Source organism: Girardinichthys multiradiatus, chromosome 19, assembly GCF_021462225.1.
Source record: "Girardinichthys multiradiatus isolate DD_20200921_A chromosome 19, DD_fGirMul_XY1, whole genome shotgun sequence".
NCBI classification, from domain to species: Eukaryota; Metazoa; Chordata; class Actinopteri; order Cyprinodontiformes; family Goodeidae; genus Girardinichthys; species Girardinichthys multiradiatus.
Genome location: NC_061811.1, coordinates 34,301,015 through 34,326,227, shown reverse-complemented (window position 1 = coordinate 34,326,227; position 25,213 = coordinate 34,301,015). Strand labels below are relative to the sequence as shown.

The following is a 25,213-nucleotide window of genomic DNA, read 5'->3' as shown; positions in this document are numbered from 1 at the left end:
GCATTTGCTTTATATTATGCCTGAAATGTTATATATTTTATTTTTACTTTGATATAAAAATTACATAAATTTAAGCAAACTAAAGGGTTAACAGAATATTTCTGATTTCTGACTAAAAAACAGCAATGCATAAAGTAAGAACATCTGAGCAAAACCATAAAAGTTACTGTGCAAACGTAATCATTATGCTAGGGGATTTTAAGTTATAGACCAACAAAGTAGCATTTGTGAAGTGAATACCTGAGTATTGCATGGTTTTCAGTAATCTTTACAGGTAAACATTTGAAATATGTGGTGTGCATTTGTATTCAGTTGCACTAAGTTATTGTTATATCACTGCAATTATACTGCAATTATACCTTACCAAAACTTTAGGGTATGTCTACCAGCTTTTCTGACATAGCCACTGGATATTTTGCCTATTCTTCTTTTCAAACTAGCTCAAGCTCAGTCACGACGGAGGAAGAGTGTTTGTGAACATCAATATTTAGGTCTCACCTTACAATCTAAAGGATACTATTACAGGAAGCTGAACCTCTGCCCATCTTGAGTGCTTGGCAAATTCTAAGAGTTTTTCTTCCAGGATTGCTCTTTTTGTAGGGCTTCCATCTTCCTGTCAACTTTGACCACCTTTGCTATCCATGCTATGATCCTCAAAGATCCGAGATCTCCACAGCATGAAGCAGTTTTTTCAGTGTTACACTGTTCAGTGTCATGGGCATTAAGGGTTTTCTGATGTCAGATTTTTTTTGCTTGAAGACTGATTTCATCTGATCAGAGCACCTTCTTCTACTTGTTTGCATTGTTCCCGATGTTAAAGCGGACTTCTTATATCTTTCTTTCAACTATGGCTTCTTTCAACTATGGCTTTCATTATTGTCATTTTTGCATAAAAAACAAGTTTGCAAAACTAATGGTTCATTTGTCTACAGGTTATCCCACCTGAGCGCTGGATCTTTGCAGCTCCTTCAGAGTGTTGATGGGCAGCTTGGCTGCTTCTATGATTAATACTCTCCATCTCCTGGCATTTCAGGTGGATGGGCATGTCCTTGTAGGCTTGCACATCAGGCTGATCTGTAATCCTGTTTTAAAATGGAAACTCAGTGTGACACGTCCTCCTATAATGGTCAGACAGTATAGGTGACGTACATGTACATTTTGGTTCAGTTTACCTAAGAACCTTGGAAAAATGGTTTGGAGGGGTTCTTGGAGTTTACTAGGTGTGTGTCCCCATCTGTTCAGGTAGACTCTGATGGCTGTGGAGACTGGGTCCACACCTAGTTGTGCTGGCGGGGGTTTTGGATCCGGTTTCACCGGATGGTCGGCTGCCTCTAATGATGGTGGACGTTGGGCGCATGCCTGGCGCACTGCTTCTGTCAGAATCTTGCAGAAGGCATCCTCCATCTCTCTCTTCAGGTTTCATCTTGACTCCAACCTTTACCATCAGGCTTACCTTTGGGCCTCACGTGATGGTCAGGTCGTCTGTTCGACCGGAAGTGGTCTGGCAACTTTGACTGTGGACCCCCCGGTCCAGCTGATCAAACCTATGTTGTTCCCTTAAGCTGTTCCTAACATGGGTTCTGTTTGAAGGCATTTCTCAGCCTTCTAAGGCAAGACTCTCTCTTTCTGTCTGTACCTGTAAAACCCTAGCCTCACCCTCTGATCCCTTTGTCGGGTGAGCACGTGTTTCCCATGCCATCTGAGCGTACTTCTAGATCTCGTGCATGCTAAGGGTCTTTGTTCTGCAATACATAGTAACATCGTATCGCACACTTTCATGAAGGTTGTGGAAGAATAGGGATTTAAAAGCATGCTCCTCCTCGATGCAGGGAGCATTGCGCCCTTGGAAGTAAGCGGCTCTCAAGCGCCGGTAATACTCCCTGGGTGCTTCGCTTTTCTTTTGCTGGATAGCGAAAGCACCGAGTGTTGCGGAGGCCCGGTCTGTGTATACGACTATTCTTCCCATAATGCTTCACAGAGGGTTGACGGTCTCGGACTCCAGGGGAAAGGTTCTCTATGAATACATGGATGCTCCTGGATGTTGTCTTCCAGATGAGCTTCAACTTCCCTAAGATAATCATCAATGTTTGACTCTGCATTATTATGGTGGAAACGCTCTTTGTCCTTCGCAAGAGACTCAAGCTGGCGGGTGCACAATCCACTCTCAGGGATTGTTGCCAGCCCAACTGAGTCATCATCTGAGAGTTCACTCCTACTACATCCACAGTGTGTCAGTGCATCATGCTTCACCCTCGGAGGAGGCAGTGGAGGCTGCTCAGGGTACAACGGTGGGCTCGGTGCTCCCTGGACTCTTGTCCTGGGCAGAAGATGAAGGCGGTTTGAACCACCTGAGTCCCAGGGATGGCTCTCCTGTCGCCTTGGTGGAGGTGAGGTGATTGTAGAGGAGGGTACTGCGAGTCAAGTTTGAAGGCTGCTCGCCTCTAAACCTTGAACTATTTACTTCTACTGGATCCGCAGCCAGGTTTTGTTCATGGCTGCCTATGACAGTTGCGTGGGGCACCGCACCAATGAACCTGGTCTAACTATTCACACCTGTTCTGGACTCGGTGGATGTATGGGGAACCCCACCAGCCTGGAAAGGTAATCTCTGGAGAGTAGCTTCTACTTCTTCCAGATCTGACTTGCAGGTTCTCTCAGGGTATCGTAGGTATGGTTCACTTTCAAAGGTTTCAACCTGTGAGGTGGGTTTCTTTTCGGCCCCCCAGTCCTCCAAGGATGTGGGAGTGGCTTGGCTACACTCAGTTGTCTCCACCCTATTTTCAGCTTCTGTTAGTTCACCCTTAAGGACATCCACCGTCTGCAAAGTATCATTCGGCTCAAAGTGAAGTTTAACATGCTGGTCAATTTCCAACATTAACCTTCACTGCTACAAAAGAGTGAGCTGTCCTAATACATTGGTGACTCGTCTGTCTTTTGGTGGGTTCTTAATGACTTGGAGCAACTCCTGAATCCTTGCTTCACATTGCTCAATGTAATAATCATTGAGACCTTTACGCTCCTCTGGGGTAACAGGATCAACGACCCAATCGCTTCTTGTGCCTGCATTCCTGTGGAGTCCACCTGACTCACAGCTCCAGCAGCAGCCTGGGAAGTTTTATCCATGTCAGCCAAAATGCACAATGACAAACAATGGCAACGCAAAACAAACAAAGCTGTTTAACTATGAATGACCAGTAGTAACAATTAGCAATAACACAAACAGACTAAGCACTCAGCTAGCTGTATGATTCACATATATATATATATATATATATATATATATATATATATATATATATATATATATATATACAGTACAGACCAAACGTTTGGACACACCTTCTCATTCAAAGAAACAACTGAAAATATGTCTTATTTTCTAGGTTCTTCAAAGTAGCCACCTTTTGCTTTGATTACTGTTCCACACACTCTTGGCATTCTGTTGATGAGCTTCAAGAGGTAGTCACCTGAAATGGTTTTCACTTAACAGGTGTGCCCTGTCAGGTTTAATAATTGGGATTTCAAGCCTTATAAATGGGGTTGGGACCATCAGTTGTGTTGTGCAGGAGATGGATACAGTACACAGCTGATAGTCCTACTGAATAGACTGTTAGAATTTGTGTTATGGCAAGACATAAAGCAGCTAAGTAAAGAAAAACGAGTGGCCATCATTACTTTAAGAAATAAAGGTCAGTCAGTCCGAACAATTGGGAAAACTTTGAAAGTGTCCCCAAGTGCAGTCGCAAAAACCATCAAGCGCTACAAAGAAACTGGCTCACATGAGGACCGCCCCATGAAAGGAAGACCAAGAGTCACCTCGGCTGCGGACGATAAGTTCATCTGAGTCACCAGCCTCAGAAATCGCAGGTTAACAGCAGCTCAGATTAGAGAACAGGTCAATGCCACACAGAGTTCTAGCAGCAGACACATCTCTAGAACAACTGTTAAGAGGAGACTGTGTGAATCAGGCCTTCATGGTAAAATAGCTGCTAGGAAACCACTGCTGAGGAGAGGCAACAAGCAGAAGAGACTTGTTTTGGCTAAAGAACACGAGGAATGGACATTAGACCAGTGGAAATCTGTGCTTTGGTCTGATAAGTCCAAGTTTGAGATCTTTGGTTCCAACCACCGTGTCTTTGTGCGGCGCAGAAGAGGTGAACGGATGGACTCTACATACCTGGTTCCCACCGTGAAGCATGGAGGAGGAGGTGTGATGGTGTTGGGGTGTTGGCTGGTGACACTGTTGGGGATTTATTCAAAATTGAAGGCATACTGAACCAGCATGGCTACCTCAGCATCTTGCAGCAGCATGCTATTCCATCCGGTTTGCATTTAGTTGGACTATCATTTATTTTTCAACAGGACAATGATCCCAAACCAGGCTGTGTAAGGGCCTTCATTGTGAAGCTACAATATTCATAGTCATGACAATAAAGAAAACTATTTGAATGAGAAGGTGTATCCAAACTTTTGGTCTGTACTGTATATATATATATATATATCTTGCAGGTGTATGGGTTGTGCTTAAAATGGGCATGCAGGTTAGACTGTTCAAACTGTGGCTTACCCAAGTCTATGCTTTGATGGAAATAATCAAGCAAACACACAAAAATAACCTGAAATAAAAAACAAACAAATTTTAAATAAAATTTTAAATGTGAGATTAATGAAACTAAAACATTAAAGCACTATTCTTAGCTTCAAATGAATGTTAGTGATGCATACTACGGGTTATTTACTTTCTTGCAGGACCTAGCAAGTTAGACAACTAAAGTTAGTTGTATGAGTCTGGTCAAACATGCTTCACACACAAGAAAAACCCAGCAAAAATGCATAAATTTCAGAGCAGAAGTGGCAATGAATGATCAATAACTTGATTTTAGCTCAAGCTATGTCCTTTGATCATCGGTGATGGGATTATCTGCCTGTGTTAATGGAACTAATCAAATTAGTTAATTTCTGTGGCAGCAACTGTAATTCTCACTAGTGACCACAAGATGGCACTAACGCCTGTCTACAGCGGAAAAAATCCTGTTGCAGCTGCAATTCACTCAATGGCCACCAGACAGTGGTGTTGCTTTTTCCCTGACGGAGAGAGTGTTAGTTACAGCTGTAGTTACACCACCGGGCACCAGAGGCATATAGGATGCCTCCTAATGTGGCAGGAATTTTTGGTTGCTATGGTAACAAGCTGACTGCGCTACAGCTCTAAGCCAGCAGGGCTTGCTTTGACAAGCTGGAAATTTATGTTAAATTTCACCATAAACTACACAAAACGTCCACCTTGCATCCACAAAAGCACCTTAGAAAGATTATTATTACTATTAGGAGTATATTATTACTCCCCTACAGTATAATTGAGCCAATATGAGTCCAGATACATCCTCTATCTTACAAGCACTCCTGCAAAATTTCACCAAATCTTACAACAGAGGTCATAAGCTTCCAGGATATCACAATTATGTTACTTTGTGCAATAGTGGTATCTGTCATTTCAAGGCCCACCCAGGGACGCCAAATATGTAAGGATTATGATTATTGATTAATTAATATTTATCAAAAATTATAATTAAAAATCATAACTCAGGAAATTTTTTCTTTACCAAAATCATTACTTACAAATAGAAATCAGATATGTCCTCTGGTGTTGTGATTATGGGCTCAAAGCTCTTTAATAATTACAATAAGCTATTCATCATTAATAATTGATAAATTATTAACCAAAACCACAAAATGTCACTGTTTATTCAACCGCTTCACCAAAGGCAGGGGAACTTAGACCTTGTTTTGAAAGACAAATCACTCTTGCACGAAATGAACAGAAATGCTTCACTTAATTATATATATGAAGATTTATTGAAGCCAAATAATTCTGATATACCATTATTCTGGTCCCAAAACATTCACCTAACTAACAAGCACCTCTCTACACAAAGGGAATAAAAATGACTATCTAACAATAATAATAAAAGAAAAATATATGCGCATTTAGTGTCTATGAAAATCAAACCAGCAGTTTTATTGACAAAATTTGCAATTTGGGTTAAATGGAAAGAGAAGTCCTCCTGGTGTGCTGTCTTAAGGTAGAGTGCCTGTGGAAATTCACTAAACTCGAGGTTTACAGGCTCCACGTCAGGGAACTTTGGCTCTCTTTAAATTAATTTATAAAAACTAACAGAATGGAATATTTTTTAATTAGCAAAAATTCAAAGGTACTGTTTCACACAAAAAACTCTCGTTTCCCTCGTGATCCCCTCAGTAGCTGTGTCCTCTAAAGCTGATGGTAATGACTTTCTCATTGTTTTTGTGAAGAAGTCAATACGTAAGTCTCAGAAAGCATTTGTCCATCAGTGTGTCACTTTCTCAGTCTCTGAATGTGTTCAATCAAGTAACACTATCACATTCCAACATTACCTGATAAAATGTAAAAATCTACATGTCCAAAAGACATGTGGTGTTGTTTAAAAATGATTTTCCTGCTATTGACCCATCTACTACAGAAATTTGCAATACTTGACTTTTAACATTTATGGTTCCAAGCTCATTCAAGAATGCTGTAGTTTAGCCATTAAAAAAATTTGTTTATTGGCCTCCTCTGTCAAACCAAAGCTCAGAAATCTCGGTATTACTTTTAAATTTGCCATATCATTGGAGTATCATTCTCATGGATTAATCAGAGACAGTTTTGTTCAGCTAAGAAATATTTCTAAGCTTCAAACTCTGGAGTCAGAAGCTGAATTAGAGATGATAATTCATGCTTTTATTTAGTCTCATCTTAATTAGTGTAACAGTATTTCTATGTTTCAGTTAGAAAGATTTTGACTTTCTCCTTTCAGTTCAGAATGCTGCTGCAAGGCTTTTAACCAACACACAAAAGAGACAGCACATTACTCCAGTTTTAATGTCTTTACATTGCCTACTGGTGCATCTTAGAATATGTTTTGAAATCTTAGCCTTTACTTTCAAGCCCCTTCCTATATCTCTGACCATCTAGAACCCCACACCTTTTCTCACAGTCTGAGATCTTCCAGTTAAAGGCTGTTAATGGTTCCATGGACACATTTTAAGACCAGAGGACATATATCCTTTAGAGCTGTGGCCCCCATATTGTGGGTTATGTTACCTCCATTTTGACTCCACTGTCTTGATTCTGTTGAATGTTTTCAGAAGTAGCTGAAGACTCATTTATTCAGACATATTTTTTAACTAGTATTATGCTGTACAAGATAAAAGCTATGCCTGCTTTTATCTTTCCTTTTCTGTTTTTATCTTCTGTGTTTTTATGCTTGTTTTATTGTCAATCAATTCATAGTTTTGACCAGTGAAAAGTGCTATATCAATAAATTTTACTAACATAATTATTTCCATTTGTGAGCCTGCATGAGGTTGTGTGAGAGTGACCTCAAGTCCAGCCAGCAAATTTGAATACTGTCTAACTGTTGCTCCAGAGAAAGAGGTTAATCTATGGAAATGAAGGGCACTGCTGGTGGGCTGAGGCATTGACATTTGTAAAACCTCCTCCTTCTTTACTCATTCTAGCTGCAACGTCAAGCATCTCCAGAGGCGTCATGTGTGCATCTCCCGTCTGGAAAGGCCGCAAAACTGGGGGGAGAACTGCTGCGAGGTCCGCTATGTCATCCTGATACTTGCCCCATCTAAAATGGTAACAGTCGCCACAAGATTTCAGATTGCAGATTGTGATTTGTGAATAACATTTTTGCAGTTTTGTAATGTTAACCAGCCAGAAAAGGTTTTATGCCTTAAAAAAGTTTTTTTTATCAGTACTTATATTTCTTCAAATTAACAAAGCGAAGTACTCCATATTTACAGTGATTTGCGAAAATATAAAAACCCCTTGCATTTATTGGGATTTTAGGTCATACACCAATGTAAAGTAGACCATAATAGTGAAGAGATGGGAAATGATGCATGGTTTTAAATTTTTTTTGTGTTGTGTTTCTACTGACCCACTCATGGCTGAAGCTATGGCTTAAAGTCCCGCCTCCAGCCAGCAGTGTAGTGCGCTGTGCCTCTATTAATTTACTGTGTGACATTGTCACGTTTATCTGAGTGAAGTAATAAAAAAATAATTAAATAGAAAATCTAAACATAAATAAACAAAATACAAATAATGCTTGTATTATTGTGTATGCGAGAATGTCTTATGTTTATATATATACAGCACAGACCAAAAGTTTGGACACACCTTCTCATTCAAAGAATTTTCTTTATTTTCATGACTATGAATATTGTAGCTTCACACTGAAGGCACCAAAACTATGAATTAACACATGTGGAATTATATACTGAACAAAAAAGTGTGAAACAACTGAAAATATGTCTTATATTCTAGGTTCTTCAAAGTAGCCACCTTTTGCTTTGATTACTGCTCCGCACACTCTTGGCATTCTGTTGATGAGCTTCGAGAGGTAGTCACCTGAAATGGTTTTCACTTCACAGGTGTGCCCTGTCAGGTTTAATAAGTGGGATTTTAAGCCTTGTAAATTATGTTGGGACCATCAGTTGTGTTGTGCAGGAGATGGATACAGTACACAGCTGATAGTCCTACTGAATAGACTGTTAGAATTTGTGTTATGGCAAGACATAAAGCAGCTAAGTAAAGAAAAACGAGTGGCCATCATTACTTTAAGAAATAAAGGTCAGTCAGTCCGAACAATTGGGAAAACTTTGAAAGTGTCCCCAAGTGCAGTCGCAAAAACTATCAAGCGCTACAAAGAAACTGGCTCACATGGGGACCGCCCCAGAAAAGGAAGACCAAGAGTCACTCTGCTGCGGACGACAAATTAATATGAGTCACCAGCCTCACAAATCGCAGATTAACAGCAGCTCAGATTAGAGAACAGGTCAATGCCACACAGAGTTCTAGCAGCAGACACATCTCTAGAACAGCTGTTAAGGGGAGACTGTGTGAATCAGGCCTTCATGGTAAAATAGCTGTTAGGAAACCACTGGTGAGGACAGGCAACAAGCAGAAGAGACTTGTTTGGGCTAAAGAACACAAGGAATGGACATTAGATCAGTGGAAATCTGTGCTTTGGTCTGATGAGTCCAAGTTTGAGATCTTTGGTTCCAACCACCGTGTCTTTGTGTGGCGCAGAAGAGGTGAATGGATGGACTCTACATGCCTGGTTCCCACCATGAAGCATGGAGGAGGAGGTGTGATGGTGTGGGGTGCTTTGCTGGTAACACTGTTGGGGATTTATTCAAAATTGAAGGCATACTGAACCAGCATGGCTACCACAGCATCTTGCAGTGGTATGCTATTCCATCCGGTTTGCGTTTAGTTGGACCATCATTTATTTTTCAACAGGACAATGACCCCAAACACACCTCCAGGCTGTGTAAGGGCTATTTGACCAAGAAGGAGAGTGATGGGGTGCTGTGCCAGATGACCTGGCCTCCACAATCACCGGACCTGAACCCAATCGAGATGGTTTGGGGTGAGCTGGACCGCAGAGTGAAGGCAAAAGGGCCAACAAGTGCTAAGCATCTCTGGGAAATCCTTCAAGACTGTTGGAAAACCATTTCAGGTGACTACTTCTTGAAGCTCATCAACAGAATGCCAAGAGTGTGCGGAGCAGTAATCAAAGCAAAAGGTGGCTACTTTGAAGAACCTAGAATATAAGACATATTTTCAGTTGTTTCACACTTTTTTGTTCAGAATATAATTCCGCATGTGTTAATTCATAGTTTTGATGCCTTCAGTGTGAAGCTACAATATTCAGTCATGAAAATAAAGAAAAGTCTTTGAATGAGAAGGTGTGTCCAAACTTTTGATCTGTACTGTATATATATATATATTTATATATATATATATACAAAATATAAAAGACACACCCATCAACCACTCAATAAATATGGCTTTTGTAAAGGAGTGGAAAGAAAAAAGCCATCATTGAAAGAAAGCCTTAAGAAGTCCCACTTTCACTTTGCCACAAGTCACAGATTATGCTTAAATTGTTCATCTAAATATGTATTTTTAGGCAACAAGCATTTGTCATTTTTCAAAAAGATTGTCTCTTGTTTACTCAACCAATTGGAGAATATCCTTTCAAGTATTTCTACCACCCATTAAACAGCTCAACCTTTCTGTTCCTTTCTGCTCCATCTCAAGCTTTTAGCACAAATACATACCTGGATACCTGGATAAATGCATTCACTGTTACAAATCACTCCCCTGTGTTCAGTAAGGCTGAGTGTTGCCCCATTCCAACAAGAAAGCTATCTCCCAATATCAGTCCTTTATTGCTAAAAAACACAGGATTTGTTTTTGTCATGCTGACCAAAGTATTATATTTGCCCAAGCAGACAAGCACACCAGTTTCAACAGCAATGTTGTGCATGGGAGGAGGAGTTAGTCTGCAAACAACAACAATATATTTTCTTTTTGTTTATGTCTCTGGTCTCTATCTCATTTTCCCCCATCAACCCTTATTTATTTTTGTTCCTTTCCTTAGTTCCAGCAGCTCTCTCCTTGCCAGTTTTAGTCAGCAATCAAAACCCACTAATGGCATTCTGAGAGACATTAATCTGAGCCCCAAGTAAACACAAAGACCTATTATGCCTCAATTATGCTTTATGGTAACTTCCTCTGCAAGAGAAAATCTTTGAAGGGGCACGATGATAACAATAATGGGAATTCCTCTGGTTGGTGAATGTATGTAATGTGCATGTGTCTTGGTGGACCATTTCCTTTATTTATCAGTCAACAAACCTCACAGGAGTTGTTGTTGTTTTTTTATTTCAGCACTCAAAGTAAATATACATAATATGCCACATTACCAACAACATTTCAACATTTTGAAATGTTACAACAACAAACCTCAACATATTTTCTAAGGATTTTATGTGAAAGGCCAACACAATGTAGCACATAATTAAAAACGTTTAAGAAGAAAGATACAGGGTTTTCAAAATTTATTTAAAATAAACATCTGAAAATTGTGGCAAGCATTTATTTTCAGCACTCCATAGTCAATACTATGTACAACCACTTTTCACTGCAATTATAGCTGCAAGGTTTTAGGGCTTTGTCCCCTTAAGCTTTGCACTTGTAGACCAAATATAGTTGAGCCCAAGTATTCATATATGATTTAGATTTAATAAAAAAAAGAATCAACCAGGAATTTTGTTTCCGATAGGCATCTGTCAAAAGATAATAAAACAATCTAAAAGGAGTATCAATTTGAATGAATCTAATTTCATCTCAAGAAAAAAATGGTTTGTTTCTAGCAGTCCTTTGGTTGAGAGTTGTTTTTTAAGTGGACCTTCATGAAATGCAGTAAAAGACGCATGACATGTAATATAAAGGTTTTTCTTCTTTTGAAGACACTGTTACGTATTCTCCCTGAGATTTTCAGTCATCTGGGTAACATTAAATACTTTTAAAATGGCCTCAGTTTTTGTTTCTTAAAAATAATTTTAAACTGTTATTTTGTTTTAGGATGGCAGCTTTAGTAACAATAAATATTACAGTTTAGTAATAATCCCATGAGCTTTGATGAGATCCAAATAATAAAAAAATAACTACAGTGATCTCTGAAACACCTGAAATAATAAAAAGCTTAAAAAAGACAACCTCAACCTCAAAATATTCTGTTCAAGATTCCTTTACAGGACAGCATCTTAAGCTATTTAACACACAAATGCTAAACATTCTCACAAAAATATGGGGATAGTTTTTCTGGACCTTTTCCACTGTTGCTTTTTAGTAAGGCTATAGTTTTCCTTCACAGTGGGAGATTCTGTCCTAGAGATTCTCTCTCACAGCCAGAGCTCTAACGGAAGCTTTGCATAGTTACATTTGTCTAGAGAGCACCAACAGCAGGACAATGTTCAAAAACTCATCTATACTGAGAATACTGAGAATGTCTCCTTATTGACTATTTGTGTTTAGCAACATCATTAAACTGTATTTTAATGTTTCCAAAAAAGGAAACAAGTAGAAAGCATCATTCAGGTCTGATTATATAGAAACAACACTTATCTACAAGAAAAATTTGCTTTTCACATGTGGTCTAAAAGTAGGGCATGGTACATCAGATTTCAGACTTAACTTAGACTTGAGATGTGTCTTAAACTCAAGGTCTGGAATGCAAATCTCATGAACAGTCTTTATCTCATGTTATCAGTAATGAAAGCAGGTTGGTATGTAAGCGGTTCTGACTAATGATACACAAATCCTCTTTTGAAAGGGTGTATTCGATTTTTATTTTTTTATTTGTTACCAGATACTTTTTCTATAATACCTATGAATAATCTGTTCATGTTAGCTGTAGTTTCAGAATGATGACCACACGTGTCTCTTGAGCTGAGCTCTGCATAAATATGACTTTTAGTTGTTGTTGTTAAGGTGGAAAATTTTATCTTTTATGGGTGGGTGGCTTCTACAACAGTGTTTTAGATGAAAAATCACACACATGCAGGCTGCCTTATTTCTTTCAAAATCACCCTTTTTCATAGTATCTCCCAATTTTCCAAACTACCAGCCTAAGTATGCAGCTCAGTGTTTTCAAGAGGAGTTATATCTGTAAAGGCAAGTTTATCCATTTAGAACAGTACAGAATAAACACTTCTGAATACTTTGTGGGATTGTTAAGTAGGCAAAAAGAACCCTTCAGAAAGACTTTAAAGTCTAAGTTTATTCTTCTGCTGTTCAGGAACGTCTGCACAAATGTACAGGGGTTGGACAATGAAACTGAAACACCTGGTTTTAGACCACAATAATTTATTAGTATGGTGTAGGGCCTCCTTTTCTGGCCAATACAGCGTCAATTCGTCTTGGGAATGACATGAATGACAAGTCCTCCACAGTGGTCAGAGGGATTTTAAGCCATTCTTCTTGCAGGATAGTGGCCAGGTCACTACGTGATACTGGTGGAGGAAAACGTTTCCTGACTCGCTCCTCCAAAATACCCCAAAGTGGCTCAATAATATTTAGATCTGGTGACTGTGCAGGCCATGGGAGATGTTCAACTTCACTTTCATGTTCATCAAACCAATCTTTCACCAGTCTTGCTGTGTGTATTGGTGCATTGTCATCCTGATACACGGCACCGCCTTCAGGATACAATGTTTGAACCATTGGATGCACATGGTCCTCAAGAATGGTTCGGTAGTCCTCGGCAGTGACGCACCCATCTAGCACAAGTGTTGGGCCAAGGGAATGCCATAATATGGCAGCCCAAACCATCACTGATCCACCCCCATGCTTCACTCTGGGCATGCAACAGTCTGGGTGGTACGCTTCTTTGGGGCTTCTCCACAAAGTAAAACTCCCGGATGTGGGGAAAACAGTAAAGGTGGACTCATCAGAGAACAATACATGTTTCACATTGTCCACAGCCCAAGATTTGCACTCCTTGCACCATTGAAACCGACGTTTGGCATTGGCATGAGTGACCAAAGGTTTGGCTATAGCAGCCCGGCCGTGTATATTGACCCTGTGGAGCTCCCGACGGACAGTTCTGGTGGAAACAGGAGAGTTGAGGTGCACATTTAATTCTGCCGTGATTTGGGCAGCCGTGGTTTTATGTTTTTCGGATACAATCCGGGTTAGCACCCGAACATCCCTTTCAGACAGCTTCCTCTTGCGTCCACAGTTAATCCTGTTAGATGTGGTTCGTCCTTCTTGGTGGTATGCTGACATTACCCTGGATACCGTGGGTCTTGATACATCACAAAGACTTGCTGTCTTGGTCACAGATGTGCCAGCAAGACATGCACCAACAATTTGTCCTCTTTTGAACTCTGGTACGTCACCCATAATGTTGTGTGTATTTCAATATTTTGAGCAAAACTGTGCTCTTACCCTGCTAATGGAACCTTCACACTCTGCTCTTACTGGTGCAATGTGCAATCAATGAAGACTGGCTACCAGGCTGGTCCAATTTAGCCATGAAACCTCCCACACTAAAATGACAGGTGTTTCAGTTTCATTGTCCAACCCCTGTATATGTCAATAATGTTTCATTTGAGTCAACCTTTACCTCACTTTAAAATTTCCAGACTCAGTGATGTAAAATAAAATTTTCTAAGGTCATGCCACATCATCTCAGAAGGATTTTTATCATTGTTCTGCTGCATAATCTAACTATGGTTGATATTTAGGTCACAAACTAAGACTTGTAGGAAGTTTTACCACTATTCCATATTTTCATCAATCATGAATATGTAATCTCACAATGGTTCGCTGGGGTGCCAAAGCCTTAGAAATGACTCTGTAACCCTTTACAGAATGATAGATGTCAGTTACCTTGTTTCTCATCTGCTCTTCAATTTCTTTAGATAAAATTAAGTAAGACACGATGACCGAATACACTCATATAGATGCTTCCTTCCATTTTTCAAAGGATTCTAAATGATAACAATTTTAAGAAAGGCATCCTCAGTACTATGGCAAAAATAATGGATCAAAACTCTGATCAAACAGAAGTTGACATCTGGCAAATGCCGTCTGTCCACCTTGACTCATCTGAGCATGAGACATCACTGATGCAGAGTCTACCATTCATCATTGGTATACTGTCAGTGTGGAACATGGTACACACATCAAGTTGTGATGGAGTCAGGTCATTCCACAAATGTGGGCACAAATGGTCTCTGATTTTCTGTTGCTGCTGCTCAAGTCCTTTCTCATCAGAGTAACTGTTTGATTTAAAACAAAAGCAACATGAAATTAATGCTAAATTCACAGGAAGATAATTGGTGGTGCACCACCTCCTAACACCATCTCCTGTGTAATTAATCCTTAGTTTATGTGTTAATAACCACCCAAAGCAAAGGTGGTAATGGTTCAATAGTTCATAAAATGTCATTTGCATAACCACAATGATGTATTTAAAACTGGAGTTGTTTTTAGATAGTAGACGTCCATTTTGGTCTTGCTTCCTGTTAGATTAGCTGTTATCTTCAATCTCTGGGACTAACTAATCTGGATGCATTCTAAATAAAGATTCCAGAAGAGCTTTCCACAGCAGGTCAGGCATTAACTGCTTATAACCCTGCAGAACCTCAATTCACAAATCCCTAACCATTACTTTAAACAGGTGCAGTAGCTTAGGAAAAACATGTATCATCTACAAGACAACATGAAAGAAACATGAAAACTGATGGTGTTGGCAACGAATGCCTGCCTACAGAACAAAAAACAATGTCAGTAATAATAATGGAATACATAAATATTACATGTCAAAACAAAGTGTAAAGAGAAGGTACTAAGAACTTAAAGCAACAAAACTAAAGGCATGCCTTACCTCTATATCAGAAAGTAAGGTTTTAGGTTTAAAGGTATTGTGTTCTTTACAAATGGAGCGCCCATTAGAATCTATTATTTCTGTTCTTACTGCTCAAATGAGAATTTCATTGCAGCACTTTAAAAGTTAAGGGTATAGTTTTTCTGTTTGCAGCTGTTAAGAAACTCTGAACCTGTCTATTTTTGTATCATCTCATACTCTGGCACCACCTGTTCTCTGAATCTCCTAGAAAAATTTAATGTCACACAGAATGTGTTTAAGGGCTATTACCTCCACAAGCCTACCGTTTTGAATTTTAATAGCTTGGGAAATGCAGCCCCATCATAATTTGAAGAAATGATTTAAAGGGTTTACATGGCTTGAGAAAATGGTATGTTGTCTGCATAGAAAATGGTATGCAAATGAGACAAACTACATACCAGAATATTATTTAGATCAGGTGGCTTTTATATTTAATTTCTCCATTGCTTAAAGGAAATAAATAAAAGTATATTTAAATTTTTTTATGATTAAATCAGTGTATTGATAAAAAAACAGATAACTGCTTTTGGCTCATGTAAATCCAGTTAACTAAGTTTCTAATAAATCCTGTCATTTTGCAACTTTAAAAAAAGATGAAAGCAAAATCTAATGTTTTATGGTATAAATTAATGACTATTTACATAATGTGAAATAGTCATTGAGCATGAATGAGTGTGTGCATGGTTATTTGTCCTGTGTGTGTCTGTGTTGCCCTGCGATGGACTGGCGACCTGTCCAGGGTGTACCCCGCCTTCTGCCCATAGACTGCTTGAGATAGGCACCAGCTTCCCCATAACCCACTATGGAAGAAGCAGTAGAAAATGACTGACTGACTATTTTATAATTCTTGTTTATAAATCAGATTTTAATTTCCAGGAAGCAGCCTTTAAAAACATTTTGTATAACGTTATGATGTCATGTACGCAATATTGTTTTTTTCTGTCTTTTATAGAAAAGCACCAAGACGGCAATGGAGCTGGGCAGGACGTTTGGCACGCTGTTCTCTGACATCTCCTTCAGACAGAAGCTGTTAGAGACAAAGACGCAGGAGGAGTTTAAGGAGGCTTTGGTGTTCCAGAGGCACCAGCTTACAGCAGCCAACCAGCAGCCCATTGCTCTGGGAAAGAAAGAGACAGTTCCCCGCAGTCATAAACCTCTCAAGGTAGGAACCTAATATCATTTGTATTATCATTTAATTACAAAAACTAGTTGGCGTTTTCTTTGGAGTATAGATGGATTCTGAAATACATGTAAGATCTAATTCATCATAAATAATCCTGTAGCAGCAACATCTTATTCTAGCTGTTTGCTGCAGCTAAAACTGTGGGGAAAATAAGAATTGATTTGGTAGCATTCACACATTTTGTAGGGGCATGTAATTACTTTATAACATTATGAATTATTTCAAGCCAAATAATGACTGATCCTAGTCATCTATAATTGATCCATACACTTGCTTCTTTGCCTTACATGTTAAAGTCAAACTGATGTTCATACTTTTCAGCTACCTTGTCAACAACTTCTTAGCTTTAAGCTTTTCATTCTCCAGCTTTCTTTTGGGTTACTCTTACAGCTACCATTCTTTGAAACAGTGTTTGTACACCGTGAACGTTTTGACATTTTGTCACGTAATGACCACAGTCTTCATTGTTTTTTTTAGTATCATTTTATGTGTTACACCAACTCAAAGTAGAGCAGAATTGTGAAGTGGAAGGAAAGTGACTCATGCTTTTTATTTTGTGTTTACTATTGAAAATTTGAAAAGTGTGGCAAGGATTGGTATTCAGCCTCCCTGGGTCAATACGTTGTAGAAACAACTTTCAGTGCAGGTGTTTGAGATATGTCTACCAGCTTTATGCAGTTAGAGACTGAATGTCATGTTTATGAGGTTGTTTCCTGGACCAAACTGCAGACATTAACTCATGTTGAGAGGTAGAATGATTTAGTAATAGTAACTGAAATGGCAACTTACAATAAGCAGGACACAGAGCATTGGCAGAGTAGCAGGCGATGTAAGAGTATCGGACATGGAGCAGTCAAACGGACGAATGGAGAGGGAGCTGAGGGAGGAGAGAAAATGAGCAGGAGCACACAGAGGAATACAAAGAATATCTAAATGTAACCAAACACAAGAATAAACTAAGAAATGCACAAACAACTGGATGAACTAAAATGGCAACACTAAGACAATATAAAAAAAGGGAAACAAAGTAAAAGAAACTTGAACAACCAACACTGCAGGATCATGACACAGATTTTTTATTTTTTTGTGGTTTTTCTGTTATCCACTTAGGTTTCTGATTCATCTTGAGATTTATTCTTTGAGTGGCTCTTTACGAAGTTGCTCATTTTGTAGTTTTCTGGTTTGTTTGTTTTTTGGGGTTTGTCTCTTTCTTTCTGCTCTGCTCTTTACATCCTGTTTTCTTTCTCTTCTGTTTCTGTTTTTTTTTTTTTTTTGCTTTGTATTTGAGTTACTATCGTGTTTAGTTGTGTTTTGTTTGTGCATTTTTTTCTAGCTTCTGGTCCTTGTTCTGCCATTAATTCCATTAGATTCGTTCTCTTTCTATTTTCTGGGTTCTCACTCAGCTGCTCTCACTTTGGTAAATACTCTCCCACCTGTCTCCACGGTTTATCTCCCTGCAGTATATACATATATACAGTGTCTCATAAAAGTGAATATAGCCCTTACATTTTTGTAAGTATTTTATTATATATTTTCACGGGAAAATGTGACACTTCGATACAATGTGAAGTAGTCAGTGTACAGCTTGTATATCAGTGTAAATTTAAAATAACTCAAAAAGCAGCCGATCTAAACCGCTGGCAACAAAAGTGAGTACAGCCCTAAGTGAAAATGTCCAAATTGTGCCCAATTAGCCAATTACCTTGCCCATTGTCATGTGACACGTTAGTGTTACAAGGTCTCATGTGTGAAAGGAGAACAGGTGTGTTAGTTCATGAAAAGATATAATAAAATATTTACAAAAATATGAGGGGCATACCCACTTCTGTGCGATACTGTGTTCTTTTTTTGTCAGCTTTTCCCTTTCAGGGATCGTACTAGCGAGTCATCTGTCTCCATCTAAACTTATCTTGTTCTCACACCCACTACCTTCATGCCTCGGTCACTCCATCCGAAAAAATCTCCTGTTTGGTCTTCCTCTTGGCCTAATGCCTGGCAGTTCTAGACTCAGCATCCTTCTAGCAGTGTACTCACTATCCCTACTATTTACATATTCAAACCATCTCAGTCTGACCTCTCTGGCTTTATCTTCAACACATCTAACATTAACTTTCCCTCTGATAAACTTGTTCTTGATCCAATCCATCCTCGTTTTCTCCCTAAGAGAACCTCAACATCTTCATCTCTGCTACCTCCAGTTCTGCCTTCTGTCTCCTCTTCAGTGCCACTGTCTCTAAATCATACAACATCACTGGTGACACTACCATCTTGTACACCTTTCCTTTCATTCTCACTTCCTTCATTTATTATTTCATTCTTCTGCTCTCCAGGGCAAACCTCCATCTCTCTAGATTCCCCTCCACCTGTGCTTTGCTCTCAACACAGATCACAGTATCATCTGCTAATGTCATAGTTCTTGGAGATTCCTGTCTAACATTATCTGTCAACCTGTCCATCACCACAGCAAACAACAATGGGCAGTCCCTCTTACACCTTGAACTCCTCTTTTACACCTACAGCACACCTCACCAGTGCCTTACAGCGCTCATACATGTCCTGCATCACTCTAACATACATCTCTGCTACTCCAGACTTCCTCATAGTACCATAGCTCCTCACTCTGAATCCTGGGTTCAGAAATAAAAATATCTTTGAAATAAAAATTGCATCTATAGTACTTTTCCTTGGCATGAAACCATACGGGCATACAGGTGCTCCTACCTTTGCTCTTGTACTTAACCATATGTTTCTGCCTCTTGTGAATACCAAAACCAGCCCACAACATTTTCATCACCTATCTTACCCTGCTCCGACATATCCATTGAGATCTGCACCAATCACCACTCTCTCGCCTCTGGGAATATTCTGCATCACTTCGTCTAACTCACTCCAGAATTTCTCCTTCTCCTTTAAGTTAGACCATACCTGTGGTGAATAATAACTAACAACATTAAGCATCACACCTTCAATTTGTAGCTTCAGACTTGCCCTATGTGACACTCTTTTCACCTCCAGAACATTCCTGACAAACTCCTCCTTTAAGATAACTTCTACACCATTTCTCTTCCCATCCATACCATGGTAGAACAGCTTGAACCCTGCTCTAAAGCTTCTAGCCTTGCTACCTTTCCATCTGGTCTCCTGAGCAGACAGTATGCATACCTTCCTCCTCTGCATCATGTCAGCCAACTCTCTAACGTTTCCTGTCATCCTCCCAACATTCAGTCCCTACTCTCAGTCCTAGACACTTGCCTTTCCTCTTCTCTCTCTGCCAACATCTTCCTCCTCTTTTGCTTTGCTGACCAACAGTAAGCCAATTTCCACCGATCATAACTTTCCACTGTCATACTCTTTCAGTTATCAGATGATGGATTCAAAAGTTCTCTGTGAGATCTGAAACCATGAGATATTGTTTTATAACCTGCTTTAAACTTGTTCAGAACTTATCCCTCATCCATTTTCTCGGTTCCTTTAACATCATGATGCTGTTTGTTCACTAATGTTTTCCAATAAACTTCAAAGGCTTTCACTGAACATCTGGATTTATACTCGGATTAAATTACACAACCTGACATCCAGTGTCCAATAGTCTTCAGAAATCCCCTAATTAGTAAATAGAGCTGACTTCTGAAGATCATTGATTGCACTAGATTTTATTCCATGGTATTGGAGTAAAGGAGGGTGGATACATATGCTTGCCACCCTTTTTTTATAAGTTGGGCAAAGTTTGCTGTTTTTTTCTGGAATAAGAAATGCAGTATAGTATGAGTATGTAATGTAGCATAATTTACAACAACTCTATAAATGCCTTGTTTTATTTGCATAAAACAATATATACTGTACAGACCAAACGTTAGGACACACCTTCTCATTCAAAGAGTTTTCTTTCTTTTCATGACTATGAATATTGTAGCTTCACACTGAAGGCACCAAAACTATGAATTAACACATGTGGAATTATATACTGAACAAAAAAGTGTGAAACAACTGAAAATATGTCTTATATTCTAGGTTCTTCAAATTAGCCAACTTTTGCTTTGATTACTGCTCCGCACACTCTTGGCATTCTGTTGATGAGCTTCAAGAGGTAGTCACCTGAAATGGTTTTCACTTCACAGGTGTGCCCTGTCAGGTTTAATAAGTGGGATTTCAAGCCTTATAAATGGGGTTGCGACCATCAGTTGTGTTGTGCAGGAGGTGGATACAGTACACAGCTGATAGTCCTACTGAATAGACTGTTAAAATTTGTGTTATGGCAAGAAAAAATCAGCGAATTAAAGAAAAACGAGTGGCCATCATTACTTTAAGAAATAAAGGTCAGTCAGTCCGAACGATTGGGAAAACTTTGAAAGTGTTCCCAAGTGCAGTCGCAAAAACCATCAACGCTACAAAGAAACTGGCTCACATGAGGACCACCCCAGGAAAGGAAGACCATGAGTCACCTCTGCTGTGGACGATAAGTTCATCCAAGTCACCAGCCTCAGAAATTGCAGGTTAACAGCAGCTCAGATTAGAGAACAGGTCAATGCCACACAGAGTTCTAGCAGCAGACACTTCTCTAGAATAACTGTTAAGAGGAGACTGCGTGAATCAGGCCTTCATGGTAAAATAGCTGCTAGGAAACCACTGCTGAGGAGAGGCAACAAGCAGAAGAGACTTGTTTGGGCTAAAGAACACAAGGAATGGACATTAGACCAGTGGAAATCTATGCTTTGGTCTGATGAGTCCAAGTTTGAGATCTTTGGTTCCAACCACCGTGTCTTTGTGCAGCGCAGAAGAGGTGAACGGATGGACTCTACATGCCTGGTTCCCACCGTGAAGCATGGAGGAGGAGGTGTGGTGGTGCTTTGCTGGTGACACTGTTGGGGATTTATTCAAAATTGAAGGCATACTGAACCAGCATGGCTACCACAGCATCTTGCAGTGGTATGCTATTCCATCCGGTTTGCGTTTAGTTGGACCATCATTTATTTTTCAACAGGACAATGACCCCAAACACACCTCCAGGCTGTGTAAGGGCTATTTGACCAAGAAGGAGAGTGATGGGGTGCTGCGCCAGATGACCTGGCCTCCACAGTCACCGGACCTGAACCCAATTGAGATGGTTTGGGGTGAGCTGGACCGCAGAGTGAAGGCAAAAGGGCCAACAAGTGCTAAGAATCTTTGGGAACTCCTTCAAGACTGTTGGAAAACCATTTATAATTTGACCATAAAAGTCCAAAATGTGGGAATGCTAGTTTACGACATCTTTGATTTAAATTCCCAAAAAATTATATCTTCCTCTTCCTTCACTTTTCAGCTTTTTCCATCATCCACAACTTCTCAGGCAAGTGGGTACAAAACGTCCCTGAGGAGCAACATCTGTTTTATCATTATACGATGTGTATAGTTATGTTTTCAGAAATGGAACAATGCCTTAATTGTGCAGAGCGTTTTGCAAGTTTTGGGGGGATGGGGTTAGTCTTTTCTTTATGACCTAAAACGAATTGTAAGAACACTAAAGGCCAGAGGCTGCGTATAACTCTGGATGTTCTTACATTCCGTGCTCTAAATGTGGACAATAAAACTGCTATTCGATGACTCACATAAGACACTGGTGACTCCAAATAAGGGTCTTTCAAGGATCATTTAAGTCATTCATTTGAGTCAGCTGCATTAAAGAGGTAGCTTTCTGTAATCCAAAACACGGTAAGTGGAGCAGCGTAGTCACATTAAGGCGTATGTTTACTAAAGACCTCTGCCCCTAGAACAATCAAGGATGACAGAGCGATGACAGCAACAGTGAAGGATGGAGGATTTTGTGAATTTTTAGCATGGTCAGAAGGGAATTAGTTTGACAAATGCCATGTGATTCAACGGGAAAGCGCTTCTTAAAAACATGAGCTTTCAGGTTGCACCAGACATGGACCAAATGTAAAATCCTGAATGAGCTTATTAAGCAAATTATCCAATTAGCCATTGTTTAATTTCCCTGTTAAACATGTCTTTATACAGTTAAGTAAAAAAGACTGAGGAACTGTGAGAGAAGGATAATCATTTCTGCCTCATTTGTCATTATAAAAAGGTTTGATTGCATTTTGCAGAACGAAGCAACTTAGCTCAACTTAAAACACATAAAAACAAACAGCATCAGCTTCTTTTTGTGTTAATTAGTTTTATAAGACCATGCATACATGATATACAATAACTATTTAACCATGAAATACCCATACATCATGGGATCGTTTATTTATAGTGTGTGCATGTGGGTGGGAGAGTTGCTGTGAGTGTGTGTGTGTGTGTGTGTGTGTTGAGGGCTGATCATCATTTTGGCTCATGTTTCAAAAAAAAAAAAAAAAGTGTCTTAGTGGAAATACTGTCTACCTGTTTACCATTCACTTGAATGGTCAAGGGAGTGAGGCAATGGAGAGGAAAAACATTAAAACACAGCAACAACTTGGCGTTTTTTCTTTAAGAGAAACTGGTTTGCTGTTGTGGGTGGTCAGATGTAAAGAAATGAAGAGGCAATCTTTCTCTGCAGTCTTATTTTTTAACAATCACTTTCTCAAATTTCCTTTCCCCTCTTTCTCTACATTTATTTCTTTCTAAATATTTGTGCCAATCTCTTTCATTGAGTGCCACTGAGCCCTGTAGCCCAGGGATAAATACCTAACGAAATCTATAGCTATAAAAACAAAACAAAAAATTGGCGGCAATGTCTCGGAGCCACGGCCTGTCAGGGTAACATTAAGAGGTGATGTTGGTCTGTGGAATTGAATAGAGCCCCTCTGGCATGTGAGAGAGAGAGTGTGTGTGTGTGTGTGTGTGTGTGTGTGCGTGCGTGTGTGTGTGTGTGTGTGTGTGTGCAGCTAAGGGGTGGAGTGGATTCTGACAGGACTGAGATGTAAGGTCATTCACCGCGCTGAGGAGGCCTGACAGAAGCTGATACTGATTGATTAGGAGAGAAAAGACGAATGAGAAAAGCCAGCTGAGTGAGCAGGACAGGGTGACAGGTGGCATGAGAGGATAAGGTGGTGGAAGAAATTTAGGAAAAGTTAGAACTACAGTAGCTAGTAAAAGTATTCACACTCCTGAAACTTTTTCAATTCTATCGCTCTGTAACTAGATATCAGTGTATTTCACTGGGATTTATGTGATAGTATATTTTTGAAGTAAAAGGTAAGAAATATATTAGGGCTGCAACAACAATTCTATAAAATCGATCAAAATTGATTATTAAAAGTGTTGGCGACAAATTTCACCGTGGATTTATTGTGTCGTGCGATTTTTGCATTACTCGCCAAGTCGTGGAGCTGTTTACGTCATCTGCAGAGCTTTGTCAATGCGGGCTGACCGAAATAAAGTAAAACAAAAAAAAAACTCAACCTGCAGAGCGAGCTGAACAGAGCAAGGGGGAGGCAGAGCGGAGGCAGTATTTTCGAAGGAAATTAAGTAAATTTTACAAATGACTGACACTGAGAAAACGATTCAACCCAAGTCCTCAAAAGTGTGGGAGCACTTCACGCTTCACGAAACAAAAAAATGCGCACCATGCAAGCAAAAGTGATTTGACATGGCACTGGAGCATCACGGTGATGATACAGCACCTGAAATGGAAACATGTTGGATTCGATGAGGGTGAAGGGAGATCAACAGTAGCGTAAGCCACTACAATATCCTACATTTGTTCCTTTTCGAACTGTGGAAACATAACATTAGTCTTTACGGTAGTTCGCCTCTGTTTGCTTGTTAGCTGGTTAATGGCAGTGATAGAGTACGTGTGTGTTACTTTTTATGTCAGTTTAATTAGCTCAATCAGCGTTTAAATGTGCTTCATAATGATTAAGCTTCAAGTTTTAATTAGCTGACAAAGTCTTAAGTGAAGACACTGCACTGTATGGGAGAAGGGAGAAGTAAGGCAGGATGGATTCAATTCAGACAGGGATTAAAGTAATTTTTTAGATCTACTCAAAGTTCTGCAATTAAGTATTTGTTATGGTACTTGCGTGACATATATATATATATAGGTCCTTCTCAAAATATTAGCATATTGTGATAAAGTTCATTATTTTCCATAATGTAATGATGAAAATTTAACATTCATATATTTTAGATTCATTGCACACTAACTGAAATATTTCAGGTCTTTTATTGTCTTAATACGGATGATTTTGGCATACAGCTCATGAAAACCCAAAATTCCTATCTCACAAAATTAGCATATCATTAAAAGGGTCTCTAAACGAGCTATGAACCTAATCATCTGAATCAACGAGTTAACTCTAAACACCTGCAAAAGATTCCTGAGGCCTTTAAAACTCCCAGCCTGGTTCATCACTCAAAACCCCAATCATGGGTAAGACTGCCGACCTGACTGCTGTCCAGAAGGACACTATTGACACCCTCAAGCAAGAGGGTAAGACACAGAAAGAAATTTCTGAACGAATAGGCTGTTCCCAGAGTGCTGTATCAAGGCACCTCAGTGGGAAGTCTGTGGGAAGGAAAAAGTGTGGCAGAAAACGCTGCACAACGAGAAGAGGTGACCAGACCCTGAGGAAGATTGTGGAGAAGGGCCAATTCCAGACCTCGGGGGACCTGCGAAAGCAGTGGACTGAGTCTGGAGTAGAAACATCCAGAGCCACCGTGGACAGGCGTGTGCAGGAAATGGGCTACAGGTGCCGCATTCCCCAGGTCAAGCCACTTTTGAACCAGAAACAGCGGCAGAAGCGCCTGACCTGGGCTACAGAGAAGCAGC

The 25,213-nt window shown here is 39.6% G+C and overlaps 1 protein-coding gene across 4 annotated transcripts in view; it reads left to right on the top strand.

The window, feature by feature from the left end:
• Window positions 1-25,213, top strand: part of slc4a11 (solute carrier family 4 member 11) — a 243,530-nt gene that overhangs the window by 163,304 nt on the left and 55,013 nt on the right. For all 4 annotated transcript variants that reach the window (XM_047345902.1, XM_047345901.1, XM_047345903.1 and 1 more), the window contains 2 exons: window positions 7,540-7,663; window positions 16,249-16,458. In XM_047345902.1, the coding sequence (XP_047201858.1) occupies window positions 7,540-7,663; window positions 16,249-16,458 (334 nt within the window). The remainder of the gene's footprint in view (window positions 1-7,539; window positions 7,664-16,248; window positions 16,459-25,213) is intronic.